The 17,421-nt window shown below is 45.6% G+C and overlaps 1 protein-coding gene across 1 annotated transcript; it reads left to right on the top strand.

Annotated features, from left to right (window-relative positions):
- Nucleotides 1-15,376: 15,376 nt before the first annotated feature.
- Nucleotides 15,377-15,776, top strand: LOC137778767 (large ribosomal subunit protein eL34-like). The gene has a single exon (XM_068566060.1). The coding sequence runs from the start codon at nt 15,412-15,414 to the stop codon at nt 15,763-15,765; it is 354 nt and encodes a 117-aa protein (XP_068422161.1). The 5' UTR covers nt 15,377-15,411; the 3' UTR covers nt 15,766-15,776.
- Nucleotides 15,777-17,421: the final 1,645 nt, after the last annotated feature.

Genomic DNA, 17,421 nt, shown 5'->3' on the forward strand with positions numbered 1-17,421 from the left:
CTACTCTTCGTTGCGGTACGCAGGCTTCTCATTGTGGTGGCTTCTCTTGTTGCAGAGCACGTGCTCTAGGCGCGTGGGCTTCAGTAGTTGCGGCACGCGGGCTTCAGTAGTTGCGGCATGCGGGCTTCAGTAGTTGTGGCTCACGGGCTTGGATGCTCCGCAGCATGTGGGATCTTCCTGGACCAGAGCTCGAACCCGTGTCCCTTGTATTGGCAGGCGGATTCTTAACCATTGCACCACCAGAGAAGCCCCAAGTTACACAAGTTTTTTAAGTCTAAGTCTCCTCATCTTTTAGGCAGAGAAAAGATTACCTACCACAGACGATTAAAATAGGGATTAAATAAGATAGTTAATATAAAGCAAACACTGTTGGTTGGCTTTCCCAAGCGCTGGGGAGGGCTTCTCCTCTTAAATAAGAATGTAAGAATTTGCTAAGGGAAAGCTCTTTAGCCTTTCACTCTTCCTCGCTTCTTCTTCCTGCCTGGAATGTATGTGTGAGGCCCAGACGTGCAGCAGCCATCTTGCAACCATGAGACAAGAGGCTTGAAAATGAAGGTCTATGCTGGGGATACAGGAACAGAAAAATGGAAAGAACCTGGGCTCCTGATGGTCATTGATACCAGCCCTGGAGTGTCTCCCTATGAACTTTCTGCTTCATAGGAAAAAACAATTCTTTTTTGGCATCAGAATCTGAAGTAGGGTTTTCTGCTGCTTGCATCCATATGCATTCCAAAGTAATACACTGTCTTAACTGTTTCCTAGAGAACACAGCTCTGAGGTATGGCGGGCATGTGGTTTTACTGTGTTGGACAAGATCGCTGAAGTGAAATTAAAGTTTGAGAATTGGATGAAAATGTTAATCATGGGAACTATGATTAATTTGAGAATCCTCATACTTTCATAAGTGAGGAAAATTATAGTGTTATTGTTATGAAACAACGGAGGTTATCAAATCGTTTGTCACTGGAAAAGATCCTTTGGCAAATGCTTCCCTTGAAAGTAAATGAATATAACAAAAGAAGTACCAAGCTTGTAACATGAAAATTATTAAATATTATAAACCAGAAAGTAGATTAGTGGAAAAGAATCTGAAAAGGAATATATAAATATATACATATACATATATATACACACACATATATACGTATTATATATAAAACTGAATCACTGCTGTATAACTGAAACTAACACAATATTGTAAATCAACTATACATCAATTAAAAAATTTTTTAAAAAAAGAAAGTAGATTAGTGGTTGCCAGGCCGGGGATTGGGATGGGGTGGGGAGTTAATGGTAAGGTGTATTTGGAGTGATGAAAATGCTCTGGAATTAGATAGTGGAGATGGTTTTACAACTTTGTGAATGTACCAATGAATTATACACTTTACAAGGGTGAATTTCACAGAATGTGAATTGTATCTCAATCACCAAAGAGTGAATGAAGAGAAAAAAAGTAAAATAAACCAAAAAGTAAGTGGACTGACTAGTTAATCAAAGCCTTTTTCGAACTTCCATATAAGTCCAATAAATTGACCTCTTAGCCCAAAGACACATCCATGGACATTTCCACCGAAGATAACTTGAGAATTCTGTCATAGTGCCTCCTCTTTGGCAACATTCCAGGCATCTTCCCTCAGTGCTTATGTTGACATGGCTCATAAGGCAATGAAAAAAAAAGTAACTTGTATCGACACAACCTGTGATACCAAAGTAGAGAAAACAGCCTAGACTCTTCCATCAATTTGCAGTGTCAGTCCTCTTTGATTCAATAGCTGTGATTTGTGTCAATATCTGTGACAAAGACACAGCTCTGATAATAATACTATGGCCTGCTGTCTATACTCATAATTGAAGGAAATATTACATATCCATTAGGAGTTAATAAAAATAGAGAGGTAATTTTTTCCCATCGAAAACAAAGCCCATAAAGATGGATATAAAATACTTTGTGCAGTTCCTGGCATACAGTAGGTGCTCAATAAAGGTTAGCTATTATAATTATTAGTGGACTGCCAGTGAATGTGGATAGAATTCAAAAGTTCTCCATTACTCCTTCTATGTGGACTTCCTCTCCCTCCTCCCAAGGTCCCAACATTTGGCTACCCCTACTCAGCCTTCCCACAGTCCTGACAGACGACTACGCAAGATCTGAGAAATGGACTCAAGCTGAGTTATCAATGACTGATGGACCCCCTCACGTCCCTTCCTTTTCCTTCCCTTCCCTCCACTGTCTGTTCTCAGGCTCTATCACATCTAAGTCATCCATATTTGCCACCCATGTGGGTGTGCAATACATCATCTTTCATTGACAAAAATGACCCTATTGCCTCCCAAACTATTTCTCCAGGAAGTAGGAGGGATGGGTCTAGGCTAACACAGTGTGGTCTCCATGGCAACAAAGCAAACTGGCTCATCCCAAGGGACTGGACTTCTGACACAGGAAGCAACGAAAGAGTCAGCCTTAGGCTGTCACAGCCTCAGCACCCACTCTCGCCGACACCCCAGGCTCCACCCAGATCCTCCACCCTGGGTCCCACACTCCCAGCCGTACTCTGACAAAGAGGCTGGGCTGGGGAGACCTAGGGCGCCAGACACACACCCAGGATGTGCTCACCACTCCCCAGAGCCAAAACGCCCTGGCTGAAAAACAGAGAAGTGAAACCTATAAAGAATCAGGGCTTGTTTCCAGGCCTCCAAGTTCTCCCACTCTGACCCATCTATTGCGTATGTGTGTAGACAGAGATGACAGAGACCTGTAGATGATAGAGACACAGATGACACAGGGAGAGCTCAGTTATACACTCGACACACACTCTCTCATTTGATCCTGTCGACCTGGGCAGAAGTATATTATTGATGAGAAAACTGAGCTTAACAGAGGCTTTTTCAACTTAGCTGAGGTCACCAGCTGACAGGAGACTGAGGAGAGGCTGGCACCAGATTTGAAGACTTACCGGGCACTGACAGCCCCACCTGAGCTTCTCGGCATCTCCCAGATTCACCAGGCAACATGAGGACCCTGCGTCTGTGTCCAGGGCTGGCCCCCACCGGCACAACACCCCTGCCCTCCTGAGAGCCTCCTTACACAAGAGGCTCCAGCCAGACCACTGCCTCAAACGCTGGGGGGAACAGGTCAGTTATTCCTCGGTCTCCTCCGCCAGAGCACAAGCTTCACTCATGGAATCAGGGGTTCATGGGCTGGATCTTCACCCTCAGAGTCTGGGTCTGGAAGAGTACGCCTGGGACTGAACTTTTGACTCCTCAAGCTTAGGTTGGGGGCCTCAGGTAGAGCCGACAGCTGAGGGAGTATTGGTTGAATACGCGAGCAAATTCCAGGAATATTTTCATCTCCCAAATGTTAATTCACAGTATTAATGATTATACCACAATTTTAAAAATTTAGAACACTAAGTAGATTATGCATACAGATAAAATTTTTATTGTGCTAAAATAAACATAACACGATGTACCATTTTAATTATTTTTAAGTGTACAGCTCAGTGGCATTAAGAACGTTCACACTGTTGTGCAACCGTAACCACCATCCATCTCCTCAATGTTTTCATCTTCCCCAACTGAAACTGTATTCATTAAACAACTCCCTATATCCCCTCTCCCCAGACCCTGGCAACCACCATTCTACCTTCTGTCTCTATAAATTTGACTATTATAGGTACCTCATATAAGTAGAATCATACAATATTTGTCTTTTTGTGCCTGGCTTATTTTACTTAGCATCAACTCAAGGTTCATCCATGTTGTAGCACATGTCAGAATCATATAATGTTTAAAAGACACTCATTGGATCATCAAAACATGCTGATGACCTCTTGTTGCAGTCAGGGCCCATTCTCAATGCTCCAGATCAAAAAAGGTAAATGACAGAGTCTCTCCTCCAAGATGTCAGCCAATGAAACTCATGTTAAAAGGGTCCAATGTGCTACTGGAGGAGAGACAGCCAACATACCCGGCCTTCCTCTCCACCCTTGAAAATGGCTTTCTGGGACTTCCCTGGTGGCACAGTGGATAAGAATACGCCTGCCAATGCAGGGGACATGGGTTCAATCCCTGGTCCGGGAAGATCCCACATGCCACGGAGCAACTAAGCCCGTGCACCACAACTACTGAGCCTGCGCTCTAGAGCCCATGTGTCACAACTACTGAGCCCGCGTGTCACAACTACTGAAGCCCACGCACAACTACTGAAGCCCACGCACGCAACTACTGAAGCCCACTACTGAAGCCCACGCACTACTGAGCCCTGTGCTCCGCAACAAGAGAAGCCACCACAAAGAGAAGCCCGCACACCGCAACGAAGAGTAGCCCCCGCTCGCCACAGCTAAAGAAAGCCCACACGCAGCAACAAAGCAGCCCAAAAAATAAAAATTAAATCTTTAAAAAAGAAAGAAAGAAAATGGCTTTCTACCCTCCAGCCTATAAACTATGGACCATTTCTCCAGGTGAATCTATTGATTCCAGAAGACAATGTAAAAATGAAAATGACTAATGGGAGGAATTTCAGGCCACATCAGGGTGGTGAGTAACAAGTATCAGATGGTCCAGTACCAAATCCTCAGGTCATGCTCTGGAACAAAGTGGCCACTTTGTCTGTGGATCTTTCTGCAAATTCTGAAGGGCACCAAGACTTCCCATCCAGCAAGACCACTGCTTCGGCGCCCACGACCACCAGCATGCCTGCTGGGAGGCTGCAAGAAGGCCATGGATGGAATGAAGATCAGAGTTCCAGGCAGTGATAGGAAGTAGAGGGAGGGAGGCAGCATTCACTGAGCTTTTACTCAAAGCAAGTGCCACACTAGGTGCACCTACACACAGCATCCCACTGAATAATCCCAACAGCCAAGTACATGAGATGCCATCACTTCATGTTTATAGATGCAGAAACTGAGGCTCAGATGAGTGGATAAACTACCCAAGGTAATACAGCTAATTAGCATTGGAACGGGCAAGCAAATTCAGGCTTGTTCAAACTCAGAGCTCTTTTCTTCAGCCCATGATGCCTCTCATCCCACGATGGGGAGTGATATGTTCCCCACCTCTCACCTCCACACTGTCCCCCACCTAAGACCCCAGACATGCATCACGGGAAGACACTTTAGTAGTGGGAGCCACAGAAAGCACAAGGGTGTTATCCTCCTCCCACAGAGACCATGAAGGGGGCTGGGGGTCCCTCAAAAGAGGACCTCTGGAAAGGACAGGTCTACTATGAGACCTTAAGTGAGAAAAGGGCAAATGCTTACAGCACCGACAGCTTAAGCATGGGCAGGGCTGCTGGCTTAAATGAAGGATGCTCGAGCAGCTTTTCTAATTAATGATGGTTGAGTCATAAGAAGAAAAAAATGTTGGCTCCAAGCTGATGCTAAAAGAAGGGTGCCCTCTGCAAAGTGCCTGAGTAGATGTCTCCTGCAGCCGCGTCCCCCACTCTCTCCTCCAGCCCTGATGCCACACCTTCTGGCACCTTCTCGTGAACAGAGGCTGCAAAGAAGCAGAAGGCCTAGCCCAAATGGTTTGGGAGAGCTCACCTTGGCCAAACAAACGACTGGCGAGGATGCTGATGGGGAAGGCACTTCCACATGGCTGAATGGACCACAGCTGGTCTTGTACATCAGCTACAGCATAATCTGAGGGGCACTGGCAAGTCCACTTCTCTACACTGATGTCACAGCTCCTGAGATCTCACCTTCAAAAATGACTTTCTTCAGGTTCCTTTCCCGAGGAGAAGTTTTCTTGGGAGGAGAACATGCATCAACTCCCGGTGAAGCGTTAGGTACAGAATCAAATGGATCTTGAAGGTCACATGATCCTGCCCGGTGCAGGAATTTCTGACAGCATCTGCTTGTATATTCCAGGGATATGGAAACCACAATCATGGTTGTACAGCTCCCATAAAGTTCTTTACCTTAAGCCAAAATATTTTCCTATAGCTTCTTCTCCTCCTCATATGGCATTGGGAACAAATGTGCTTCTTCAAGGCAGTCTTGCAAGCCCCCAAGTACCTCTCCTGAGAACCCTAGTTCTCCCAGCTCTTCCTTGTGGCGTAACTTTCAGGGTACCCCCTTTCCAGGACGCCTCCAATGGGCCCACTCCAAATTAGCAATAAGACCCCCGCCTGTGTGTGTAGAACTGCAGAGACAAAGTGTAGAATCCCAGTTATTTGTATACACACACATGTACACATACACACACTTACACAACCAAGGGAAAACAAAAGGCTCCAAATGGAGGTAACCCAATAGACCCCTGGGAAGCATCAGATGTGTTAGTCACTCCTGGATGCAAGAAGCAGCAACTCTCTCAAGTTAGTTCATGCAATACTGTTAGGATACTTGTAGAAATAAGGAATAGAGAAACCTTAGCAACAGACCCTTGGAGAAATCAAACACCTGAGCCTTGTGGGAAGAGCAGGAATCTCCAGGAGAGCAAGGCCGGCCAGGCACTGGAACTGGAAGGCCATTGGAAATCCAAGGCAGCTTGGGAAAGCAGGCCATCTCGTAGACCCCCAAGCAGTAGGCATTCTGAGGCTCATTCCAGTGCTCTGCCACTAGTAATTCAGCTCCCCTCTCACTCTGCTTCCTCTCATCCATCTCTTTTTTTTCTTCTCCTCTGCCAAGTGTGTGGTTGATCCTGCCTCATTTCCCAGTTCACAGCTCTCCGGGCCTCCGCAGAGATCACTGGCCACTGCTGCTCAGGAACGAGCAGAGGAGGCTCATCAGGAGCTGGAGGCATCCCAGTTTCTCTCAAGAGGAGGACGGTGAGCAGGACCAGCCTGTGACTGACCTTTTAGTACATCCGGTACCCAGAAGGGAAGACTAAGAAGGTGTTCATTTCAGGGCACACAGGAAATAAGCAAACACAGACTTCTTGGTTATCAGGTCCCCAGAGAGAGAATCGACTTGATTCTGATATACAGATGGAAGGAACTCATGAGAATCACCCCATGTAACCAGCTGCTTCTTGTTGATGATCATTTGGGGTTCGGAATAGTTCCCAACCCCAAACATCAGCCCCATCATCTGTCCATCTACCACTTCACTTTCAACCCTCTGTGGCTTCCACGTTCCTCTATTAAAATAAAAATGCAGGACTTCCCTGGTGGCACAGTGGTTAAGAATCCACCTGCCAATGCAGGGGACACGGGTTCAAACCCTGGTCTGGGAAGATCCCACATGCCACGGAGCAACTAAGCCCGTACACCACAACTACTGAGCCTGTGCTCTAGAGCCCGCAAGCCACAACTACTGAGCCCACGTGCCACAACTACTGAAGGCCGTGCACCTAGACCCCATGCTCCACAACGAGAAGCCACCACAATGAGAAGCCCGTGCACCACAAGGAAGAGTAGCCCCCGCTCGCCGCAACTAGAGAAAGCCCAGGCGCAGCAATGAAAACCCAATGCAGCCAAAAATAAATAAAAATAAATAAATTAATAAATTTATTTTTTAAAAACTATTAAAAAATAAATAAAATAAAAATGCTGCTTAGGAATAAATTTAATGAAAGATGTGCAAGGCTTTTATATTGAAGACTACCAAACACTGTTGAGAGAAATGAAAGACCTAGATGAATAAACAGATGTACCATGTTCATGGATTAGAACAGTGGTCCCCAACCTTTTTGGCACCAGGGACTGGTTTCGGGGAAGACAATTTTTCCACAGACAGTGGGGGGCGGGGGTAGGGAGATCATTCAGGTGGTAATACGAGCAATGGGGAGCAATGTGGACCAGCAGATGAAGCTTCACTCTCTTGCCTGCCACTCACCTCCTGCTGTGCGGCCCAGTTCCTTACAGTCTGTAGACTGGTACCAGTCCATGGCCCGGGGGTTGGGGACCCCTAGGTTAGAAAACTCAATATTGCTAAGATGTCAATTCTCCCCAAATTGATCTACAGATTCAATATAAACCCAATCAAAATTCCAGAAGGCTTTTTTTTTTAGAAATTGACAAGCAGATTCTAAAATTTAAGTGGAAACGAGAAGGACGTAGAATAGTCAAAATAATTTTAATAAAGAATGAAGTTGGTGGACTTACAGTAGCTGATTTTAAGACTTACTATAAACAACAGTAATTAAGACAGCTTGGTATTAGCATTAGGATACACAAATAGATCAATGGAACAGAAAATAGAGTCCAGAAATAGCCCTACATATATATGGCCAATTGATTTTCAGCAAAAGTGCCAAGATAGTTCAATGGGGAAAGAAAAATCTTTTCAACAAGTGGGCTAGAGGGCTTCCCTAGTGGCGCAGTGGTTAAGAATCCACCTGCCAATGCAGGGGACACGGGTTCCAGCCCTGGTCCAGGAAGATCTCACATGCCGTGGAGCAACTAAGCCCGTGCGCCACAACTACTGAGCCTGCGCTCTACAGCCCACGAGCCACAACTACTGAAGCCCGTGTGCCACAACTACTGAAGCCTGCGTGCCTAGAGCCTGTGCTCCGCAACAACAGAAGCCACCGCGATGAGAAGTCCTCAGACCGCAAGGAAGAGTAGCCCTTGCCTGCCACAACTAGAGAAAGCTCACGCACAGCAACGGAAGACCCAACGCAGCCAATAAATAAATATAAATAAATAAATAAAATATATTTAAAGAAAAAAAAAAACAAGTGGGCTAGAATAACTGTCTACCCAAAAGGGAAAAAAGAAATGAACCACAGCTTATTACATTACACCAAAAAATTACGTTGAAATAAATCCTAGACCTAAATGAAAAACTAAAACCATACAGCATCTAAGAGAAAACATAAGGAGAATATCCTCATGACCTAGAAGTAGGCAAATATTTCTTAGGCAGAACACAAAAAGCACTAGCCACAAAAAAATTAGTAAACTGGAATTCATAAACATGTTAAATTTCCAACACACCAACCCGAATTGCTACAATTAAACAGACTGACAGCACCAAATATTAGTGAGGATATGGAGCAACCAAAACTCTAAAATGTTGTTGATGGGAGTGTAAAACGGTAAAACCACTTTGGAAAAAAGTCTTACAGCTTCTTATAAAACGAAAAATAAAACCATAGACTCAGCACCTCCATTTCTAGGTATTTACCTAAGAAAGAGGTAAACACATGTCCATGAGAAGACTTTTACAAGAATATCCATAGCAGTTTTATCCATAATGCCCAAACTTGGAAATGTCCCAGATGCCCATCTATAAGAAACTATGGGGACTTCCCTGGCGGTGCAGTGGTTAAGAATCCGCCTGCCAATGCAGGGGACATGGGTTCAAGCCCTGGTCCAGGAAGATCCCACACGCCACGGAGCAACTAAGCCCATATGCCACAACTACTGAGCCTGTACTCTAGAGCCCGTGTGCCACAACTACTGAGCCTGCGTGCCACAACTACTAAAGTCCGCGTGCCTAGAGCCCATGCTCCACAACAAGAGAAGCCACCACAATGAGAAGCCTGCACGCCACAATGAAGAGTAACCCCCGCTCGCCGCAACTAGAGAAAGCCCACACACAGCAACGAAGACCCAACACAGCCAAAAATAAATAAATAAATATATTTTAAAAAAGAAAAAAGAAACTATGGTAAAGTTGCACTACTCAGGAAAAAAAAAAGGCACAATGCACAGTCACAACAATATGGGCAAATCTCAGAAACATTATGCTGAGTGAAAGAAATGAGTACCTAGTATATGATTCCAATTATATGAAGTTCTAGAACAGACACAATTAATCTATGTTGGTAAAAAGCACCACTGTGGTTGCTTCTGGGAGGCTAATGTAGGAATTGACCAGGAAGTGGCACGAAGGTACTTTCTGAGGTGATGGGAATGTTCCATATCTTTTTTTTAAATAACAGCTTTATTGAGATATATTTCATATGCTATATAGCTTACCTTTTTAAAGTGTACAATGCAGTAGTTTTCAGTATATTCAGAATTATGCAACTGTCACTGCTAATTCCAGAAGAAACCTGATATCCATTAGCACCCCTCCACCCCTAGCCCACCCCTGAACAATGCATCTACTTTCTGTCTCCATGATTTGCCTATTCTAGACATTTCGTGTAAATGGAATCATACAATACGTGGCCTTTTGATCTGCCTTCCTTCACTCAGCATCACATTTTTAAAGTTCATCCACGTTGCAGCATGAATCAGAACATCCTTCCTTTTCATGGCTGAGTAATATTCTGTTGTGTGGATGGGCAACATTGTGTTTATCCACTCCTTTATCATTTCGGGTGATGGACATTTGGGGAAGAGCTTGACAGGAAAAGGCACAAGGGAACTTTCCAGGGTGACATAGTACTTACCTGAGCATATATATTTGTCAAAACTTATTGAACTGCGCACTTAAAATATGTGCATTTTATTGTAAATAAACTATAATTCAAAGAAGAAGGCCCCAGAGAGAAAAGAATAAAGAAAGACAGAAAGAAAGAAAATTGGGAAGAAGGAAGGAGGCAGGAAGAGAGGGAGGAAGAAAGAAAAAGAAAATATATTCTGGGAGGTAATTCCTCCTTGTTTTAGCCACGACCCTCATGGGTTATTTGAAGGGTGGGAAATCACTGACGACAACCCCCACCCCCTGCCAGCTTCCCCGGTGGGCTGTAGCAAACTGCGTTCAGTGGGTTATCAAGCTGTGCTTGGGATTCCCCCAGCGACCCTGTGATTATCTGAGCTTGCTCACCAATCAACTCTTGTTGCCTTCACAGGGCACATCCCACTGCAGAGAAAACCCGCCTTTTCTGCACCCAATTTGCAGAGAGTCTGCTTTGGGCTGGCCCACCCCCGCACAGGCCCCCGTGCCCCCTCAATCCCTTTTGAGATCATCTGAGTTCTCTGCTCACCAGGCAACTTTGTGAAGCCAAGTCGTCCTCCCAGGGAGATTTTCCTGCTGCAACAGGGAGATGTAACTGGTTAGCCCGGCAGTTCTAGCTCTAATGTAAGTCAATAAATTGACATGAATTTGACATTTTTTTAATATTTTTTTTACACCTGAAAGAAGGCCTGGCAGGCAGGGAAGGTGCCTGAGGACTTAGTCACAAATTATATCAGGACACCCCGGGCAATGAATACTTTGTCTCCTCGTCAAAGGACACTTAGGATTCCACAGGTTAAAAATGGTCAAGCAGGGCTTCCCTGGTGGCGCAGTGGTTGAGAATCTGCCTGCCAATGCAGGGGACACGGGTTCGAGCCCTGGTCTGGGAAGATTCCACATGCCGCGGAGCAACTGGGCCCGTGAGCCACAGTTACTGAGCCTGCGCGTCTGGAGCCTGTGCTCCGCAACAAGAAAGGCCGCGATGGTGAGAGGCCCGCGCACCGCGATGAAGAGTGGTCCCCACTTGCCGCAACTAGAGAAAGCCCTCGCATAGAAACGAAGACTCAACACAGACATAAATAAATAAATAAATAAATAAAAGAACGTGAATTTCTTTTAAAATAAATAAATAAATAAAATTTAAAAATGGTCAAGCAGTGGCATTTTCTTTAGCTCAACCTGTAGAGCATCTAGTGGTTGCAATGAGACAGGCTGGGACCTGGGACCCTTTGCTGCAGTGCTTGCACCTGGACAAACGTCTCCTGGAGCAACAAAATACAAAGAAACCATAAGACTAAAAATAACTGCGGGCTTGGCAGTTAGAGCAAAGTATGGACAAAAAGATACACAGAGAAAAAGCCCAACTGCCACTTCTGAAGAGCCAGGAGCAAAAGCAGGGGGTTGGGAGAAAAAGCAGGGTCCTGCGCATGCCCCCTGCACACATCACCAAAGGGGTGGGCAAATCACCTAAGCCACCCCTCCAGCCGGACCCCTGGACACACCCCACCTTCACTCCATATAAGGAACCAGCTCACGCCACCTCAGGGAGGGAGGGAGCAAGGAAACCTGTTGTTTGTTCTTGCTCCCCCGCACGCCCCCCCACCCCGAGCCCCCTGCGGCAGGGGTCCCAATAAAGCCTTGCCTGAATTTCTTGTCTGGCCTCTGATCAACTTCTGCTGATTAAGGAGCCAAGAACCCTGGTCAGTAATAGCAAGACTCTGCCTGCAGGGCTGGACACCTCTGTCCTAATTGTGTTTGGGGGTGCAGGGGTGGGCAGTAGTGTATATGCAGGAAAAAACAACTAGTAAGATGATGCCAAGTGCTGTACCAGTGCAGCGCCGTGAAGTTCAAGTAGCGGAGAGGCCACTTCACACTGTTCTGTCCACACGTGCCATGCACCCAGGCTTGGGATGTGATGGCTAATCAGTGTAGCCCCACCTCCAAAATACTCCCTCCCTCCCGTGTTGTCTAGGGGCGTAGACTGCCTAGCAAACAAAGAGTTGGGATGCTCTGTGGGAGTCATTACAACAGAATTAATACAATGGAGTTCATCTAGGGCTTCTGCCTGAGAGTGGGGGGGACCTTAATGGAAGACAGGCTGGGTCCACAGAGGACGTTCCAGAGAAGCAAGGCTCTTGGAGTAAAAGCGCAGAGGTGGAAACACACGCAGACTGCAGGATGCATTGCTTCCCGGTTACACCCTGCATCAAGAGGCCACAAAATCTCCCCAGGGCTTACCTCCAGGAGTGAAACAGAAAGGAAGAGATTCCCACCCTGGAAACAGCCTGGCTTCTCAAACTGGTTTCTGGCCTGAGCCATTCCCCGATGGTCAGTATCACAAAGGACAATGAATGAGCCAACCACCCTATCATATCCATATGCAAAAACAGCCATGTCACTGAGACAGAACTACACACCAGTAGTAACTGGATGACGTTTGGTCCCAAGGGTGAGAAAGTCTGGAGATGAAAAGAAGACGAAGGAGAGAGGAAGGGAAGGAGAGAGGGATGAAGGAGGAAAGAGAGGGGAAAGGGAGACAGAGCTGGAGCAGAGGAGGAATGGGAATCCCCCCTTTGCCCAAGGAGTGCAGGCCAGACTTTCCAAGACACGGAGAGCTTCCTAGGACTCCTGACCCCAGAGAACATGATCTGGGCCACGGCAGTGGAACAGGCTGTGAGGCCTAGGGGATGGAATAGCCCTTCCTGGCCTGGGTATCTAACCCCTTTAAGCCACAGACCTTGTCCTGGATACATATCAGAGCAGGAGAGCATCAGGAACTATAATAAACACCAAGGGGAAGATTTTGCAAATAATTGTTTTCAGTTGTCACTACTTAAGGGCTAAGACTCTGAAGTCTGAGAAGCAACATTTTATTCTCCCTAAGCAATCAGAAACAAGAGGAGAACTCTCTGTACTTGGTAAATCCGCGTTGGTGTGGGCCCACAGGCAGCAGAACATGGCAGAGGGGGTGGGCAAAGGTGCAGGGATCCTCAGCAGAGGTGCGATTCCAGATGGTCCAGGTGTGGGGACTGAGGGGGCTGCAGCAGAGAAGGCAGAAGGCAAACCAGGAGAGGAGCCCGCTCCAAAGAAAGCCACCAGGGCCACACATGGGAAGGGGCGCACATATGCAGCCCAGGTGCACAGAGGCCCTTGGGAGAGGCTCCTCCTTAGCAATGAACACCCCGGCTGTTGGCTAGGCTAGATCAGCCATGTGGCGCGTGAGTGGACTGCACAGGCTGGGGAGCTGGGGGCTCTGGCTCTGCTATGAACTGGCCAGGGAACCCTGGGCCAGGCATTTCCTCTCTCAGGACCCGTTTCCTCATTCTGAACAGGATGGCAGGTGGAGGGGTTACAGGCTTTTCTGCTGATGTCTAAGACCCACAGAAGCATCACTGTAGGAAGAGAGAGGCTCGACAGCCCTCTACCCCAAACTCTACCAAAATATGTCTCTAGCACTTCCTTCCTTCAACTATTTGCCATTCTCCTCCAGCTTTCTTAGTCCCTTCTCTTTCTTCCTGGGCAAGAAAGTAAGCTTGCAAGGGGGCACCCTCCGCATTTACCAGGGAAGACCTGTGGAGTTGGATACATGCAGAGCCATGCCTGGAAAGCTCTTCATACACATGCAGGTCTGTGACTCATGCCCAAAGGCACTCAGCCTGAGAAAGCCAGGGTCTTGGTGGGCTTTGCTGGCTGCCTGGGGGCCAGCCTCATGCCACGGTGACATGCCCAGGGCTGCCCACCACTTCGGGTGTCTTCTCCTCCAAGGCACCTAAACCTTGACTCTTACCCTCAAAGCCTTGCTCCAGTTAGACTTGCAGGACAAATAGGACGAACCAATGGCGTGACTTCAGGCCTCTGAAGACATGTGGGAATCAGGAGGGCACTTTTCCAGGCCCTGTGTAACACAGCTGATGCCTCTGCCTACCCCATTTCTAAAGAGACTCTCCCCCTCAAACCAGAACATTCTCCCGGGGTCGGGGGTGAGACCCAGAGATACCCCAGGCTGGCTGACTCTTCCCTAACTTTCTATTTCTGCCATACATGCAGGCCTGCTTTCCCCTGCAGATGAAATGAAGATGTTTCCCAGGTTGTTGGGTCTTCCCTGGCGGTCCAGTGGTTAAAACTCTGCACTTCTACTGCAGGGGCACAAGTTCAATCCCTGGTCAGAGAACTAAGATCCTGCACCGTGCGGTGCAGCCAAAAAAAAAAAAAAGGAAGTTTCCTGGGTTAGAAAAACCTAAGGAAGACTCATAAGACAGAATCAGAAGGAAGGAAGAGGAATTGATTTGGGAAAGTGGAGGGAGGGAGAGGGTGACTGAAATTCTGGGTAGGAATGTAAATTCACCCAAAATTTGTAACATTCACTCTCACTCAGTAGAGTGATGAAGTAGTGACATTTGTTATCACTATTACTGTTTTTTTTTTCCTTTTTTTAATTGAAGTATAGTTGATTTACAATGTTGTGTTAATTTCTGCTGTACAGCAAAGTGATTCAGTTATACATATACATACATTCTTTTTTATATTCTTTTCTATTATGGTTTATCACAGGATATTGAATATAATTCCCTGCGCTATAGAGTAGGAGTTTGTTGTTTACCCATCCTATATATAATAGTTTGCATCTGCTAACCCCAAACACCCACTCTATCCCTCCCCCACACACTCCCCTCACTGTTACTGCTTTAGTTCTACTTTCAAAAGGCAACATTTTAAAAACAGCTTTATTGAGATATGCTAGTATGCACAAGATTCACCCATTTAAATTGCACAATTCCATGGTTTTTAGTAGGGTCACAGAGTTGTGAAACCATCACCACTATCTAATTTTAGAATATTTCATCACCCCAAAAAGAAACCCCATACCCATCACCAGTCACTCCCCATTCTGCCCCTCCCCACTTCCTAGGCACAGGCAACCACTAATCTACTTTCTGTCTCTGTAGATTTAAAAGATTGCATTTTGCCCCCTTAGGTACTTTTCCTACAGTCAGGATATGGCATACAACAGATGGCAGTGATGTCTTAATCAAGATCTCATGACTCATAAAAATGGCCAACAAAGAAAAGATGCGTCTTCTTCCTCTTCCGGGGACAGTATCTAGAGGCATTCAGGATGGTTCAGCGTTTGACATACCGTCGTAGGCTGTCCTACAATACAGCCTCTAACAAAACCAGGCTGTCCCGAACCCCTGGTAATAGAATTGTTTACCTTTATACCAAGAAAGTTGGGAAAGCACCAAAATCTGCATGTGGCGTGTGCCCAGGCCGACTTCGAGGAGTTCGTGCTGTGAGACCTAAAGTTCTTATGAGGTTGTCTAAAACGAAAAAACATGTTAGCCGGGCCTATGGTGGTTCCATGTGTGCTAAATGTGTCCGTGACAGGATCAAGCGCGCTTTCCTCATTGAGGAGCAGAAAATCGTTGCGAAAGTGTTGAAAGCACAAGCACAGAGTCAGAAAGCTAAATAAAAAAATGAAGCTTCTTTGGGTAATAAAAAAAAATCAAAAAGAAAAAAAAAAAGAAAAGATGCTTAAAATCACTGATCATTAGGGAAATGCAAATCAAAACCAGGATGAGATATTACCTCACACCTTAGGATGGCTACTACCAAAAAAAACAGAAAATAACAAATGTTGATGAGAATGTGGAAAAATTGGAACTCTTGTGATTGCTGGTGGGAATGTAAAATGGGGCAGCCACTATGAAAAACAGTACGGCGGTTCCTCAAAAACTTAAAAATAGAATTACCATACTATCCAGAAATTTCACTTCTGGATATATACTCAAAAAACTGAAAGTAGGGTCTTGGAGAGATAATTGCACACCCATGTTCCTAGCAGCATTATTCACAACAGCCAAGAGGTGGAGGCCAACCAAGTGTCCATTGACAGATGAATGGATACGCAAAGTGTGGTATATACATACAATGGAATATTAGTCAGCCTTAAAAAGGAAGGCAACTCTAACACACACTACAACATGCATAAACCTTGAGGACATAATGCTCAGTGAAATAAGCCACTCACAAAAAGGCAAATATATTGTATGATTCCACTTATATGACGTACCTAAAGGAGTCAAATTCATAGAGACAGAAAGAAGGGTGGTTGCCAGGGGCTGGGAGAGGGGGAATGGGAGTTAGTATTTAATGGGGACAGAGTTTCAGTTTGGGAGGATGAAATCGTTCTGGGGATGGATAGTGGTGGTGGTTGCACAACAGTATGAATGTACTTGTTAACACTGAACTATACACTTAAAAATAGTTAAGATGGTAAATTTTATGTCATATATATTTTACAATTAAAAACAAAAGGATCTTATGACTATATTACTCAGCCATAAAAAAGAATGAAATAATGCCATTTGCAGCAACATGGATGCACCTAGAGATGAACATACTAAGTAAGTCAGACAGAAAAAGACAAATACCATATATCACTTATATGTGGAATCTAAAATATGATACAAATGAACTTATTTACAAAACAGAAATAGACTCACAGGGCTTCCCTGGTGGCGCAGTGGTTAAGAATCCTCCTGCCAATGCAGGGGACACGGGTTCCAGCCCTGGTCTGGGAAGATCCCACATGCACGGAGCAACTAAGCCCACGCGCCCCAACTACTAAGCCTGCGCTGTAGAGCCTGTGAGGCACAACTACTGAGCCCACAGGCCACAACTACTGAAGCCCGTGCGCCTAGAGCCCGTGCTCCACAACAAGAGAGGCAACTGCAATGAGAAGCCCGCACACCGCAACTAGAGAGAGCCCACGTGCAGCGAGAAGACCCAAAACGCAGCCAAAAATAAATAAAACAACAACAACAACAAAAAACCGAATCCAAAAAAAAAAAAAAAAATAGACTCACAGACAGAAAACAAACTTATGGTTACCAAAGGGGAAAGGTTGGGGGAGGGATAAATTGGGAATTTGGGATTAACAGACACTACTATATATAAAATAGATAAACAACAAGGACCTACTGTATAGCACAGGGAACTATATTCAATATCCTGTAATAACCTATAATGGAAAAGAATCTGAAAAAGAATATATATGCATGTATATGTATATATAGGTACGCATGTATATAACTGAATCACTTTGCTGTACACTTGAAACATTGTA

The sequence above is a fragment of the Eschrichtius robustus genome, chromosome 16, assembly GCF_028021215.1.
Source record: "Eschrichtius robustus isolate mEscRob2 chromosome 16, mEscRob2.pri, whole genome shotgun sequence".
Taxonomy (NCBI): Eukaryota; Metazoa; Chordata; class Mammalia; order Artiodactyla; family Eschrichtiidae; genus Eschrichtius; species Eschrichtius robustus.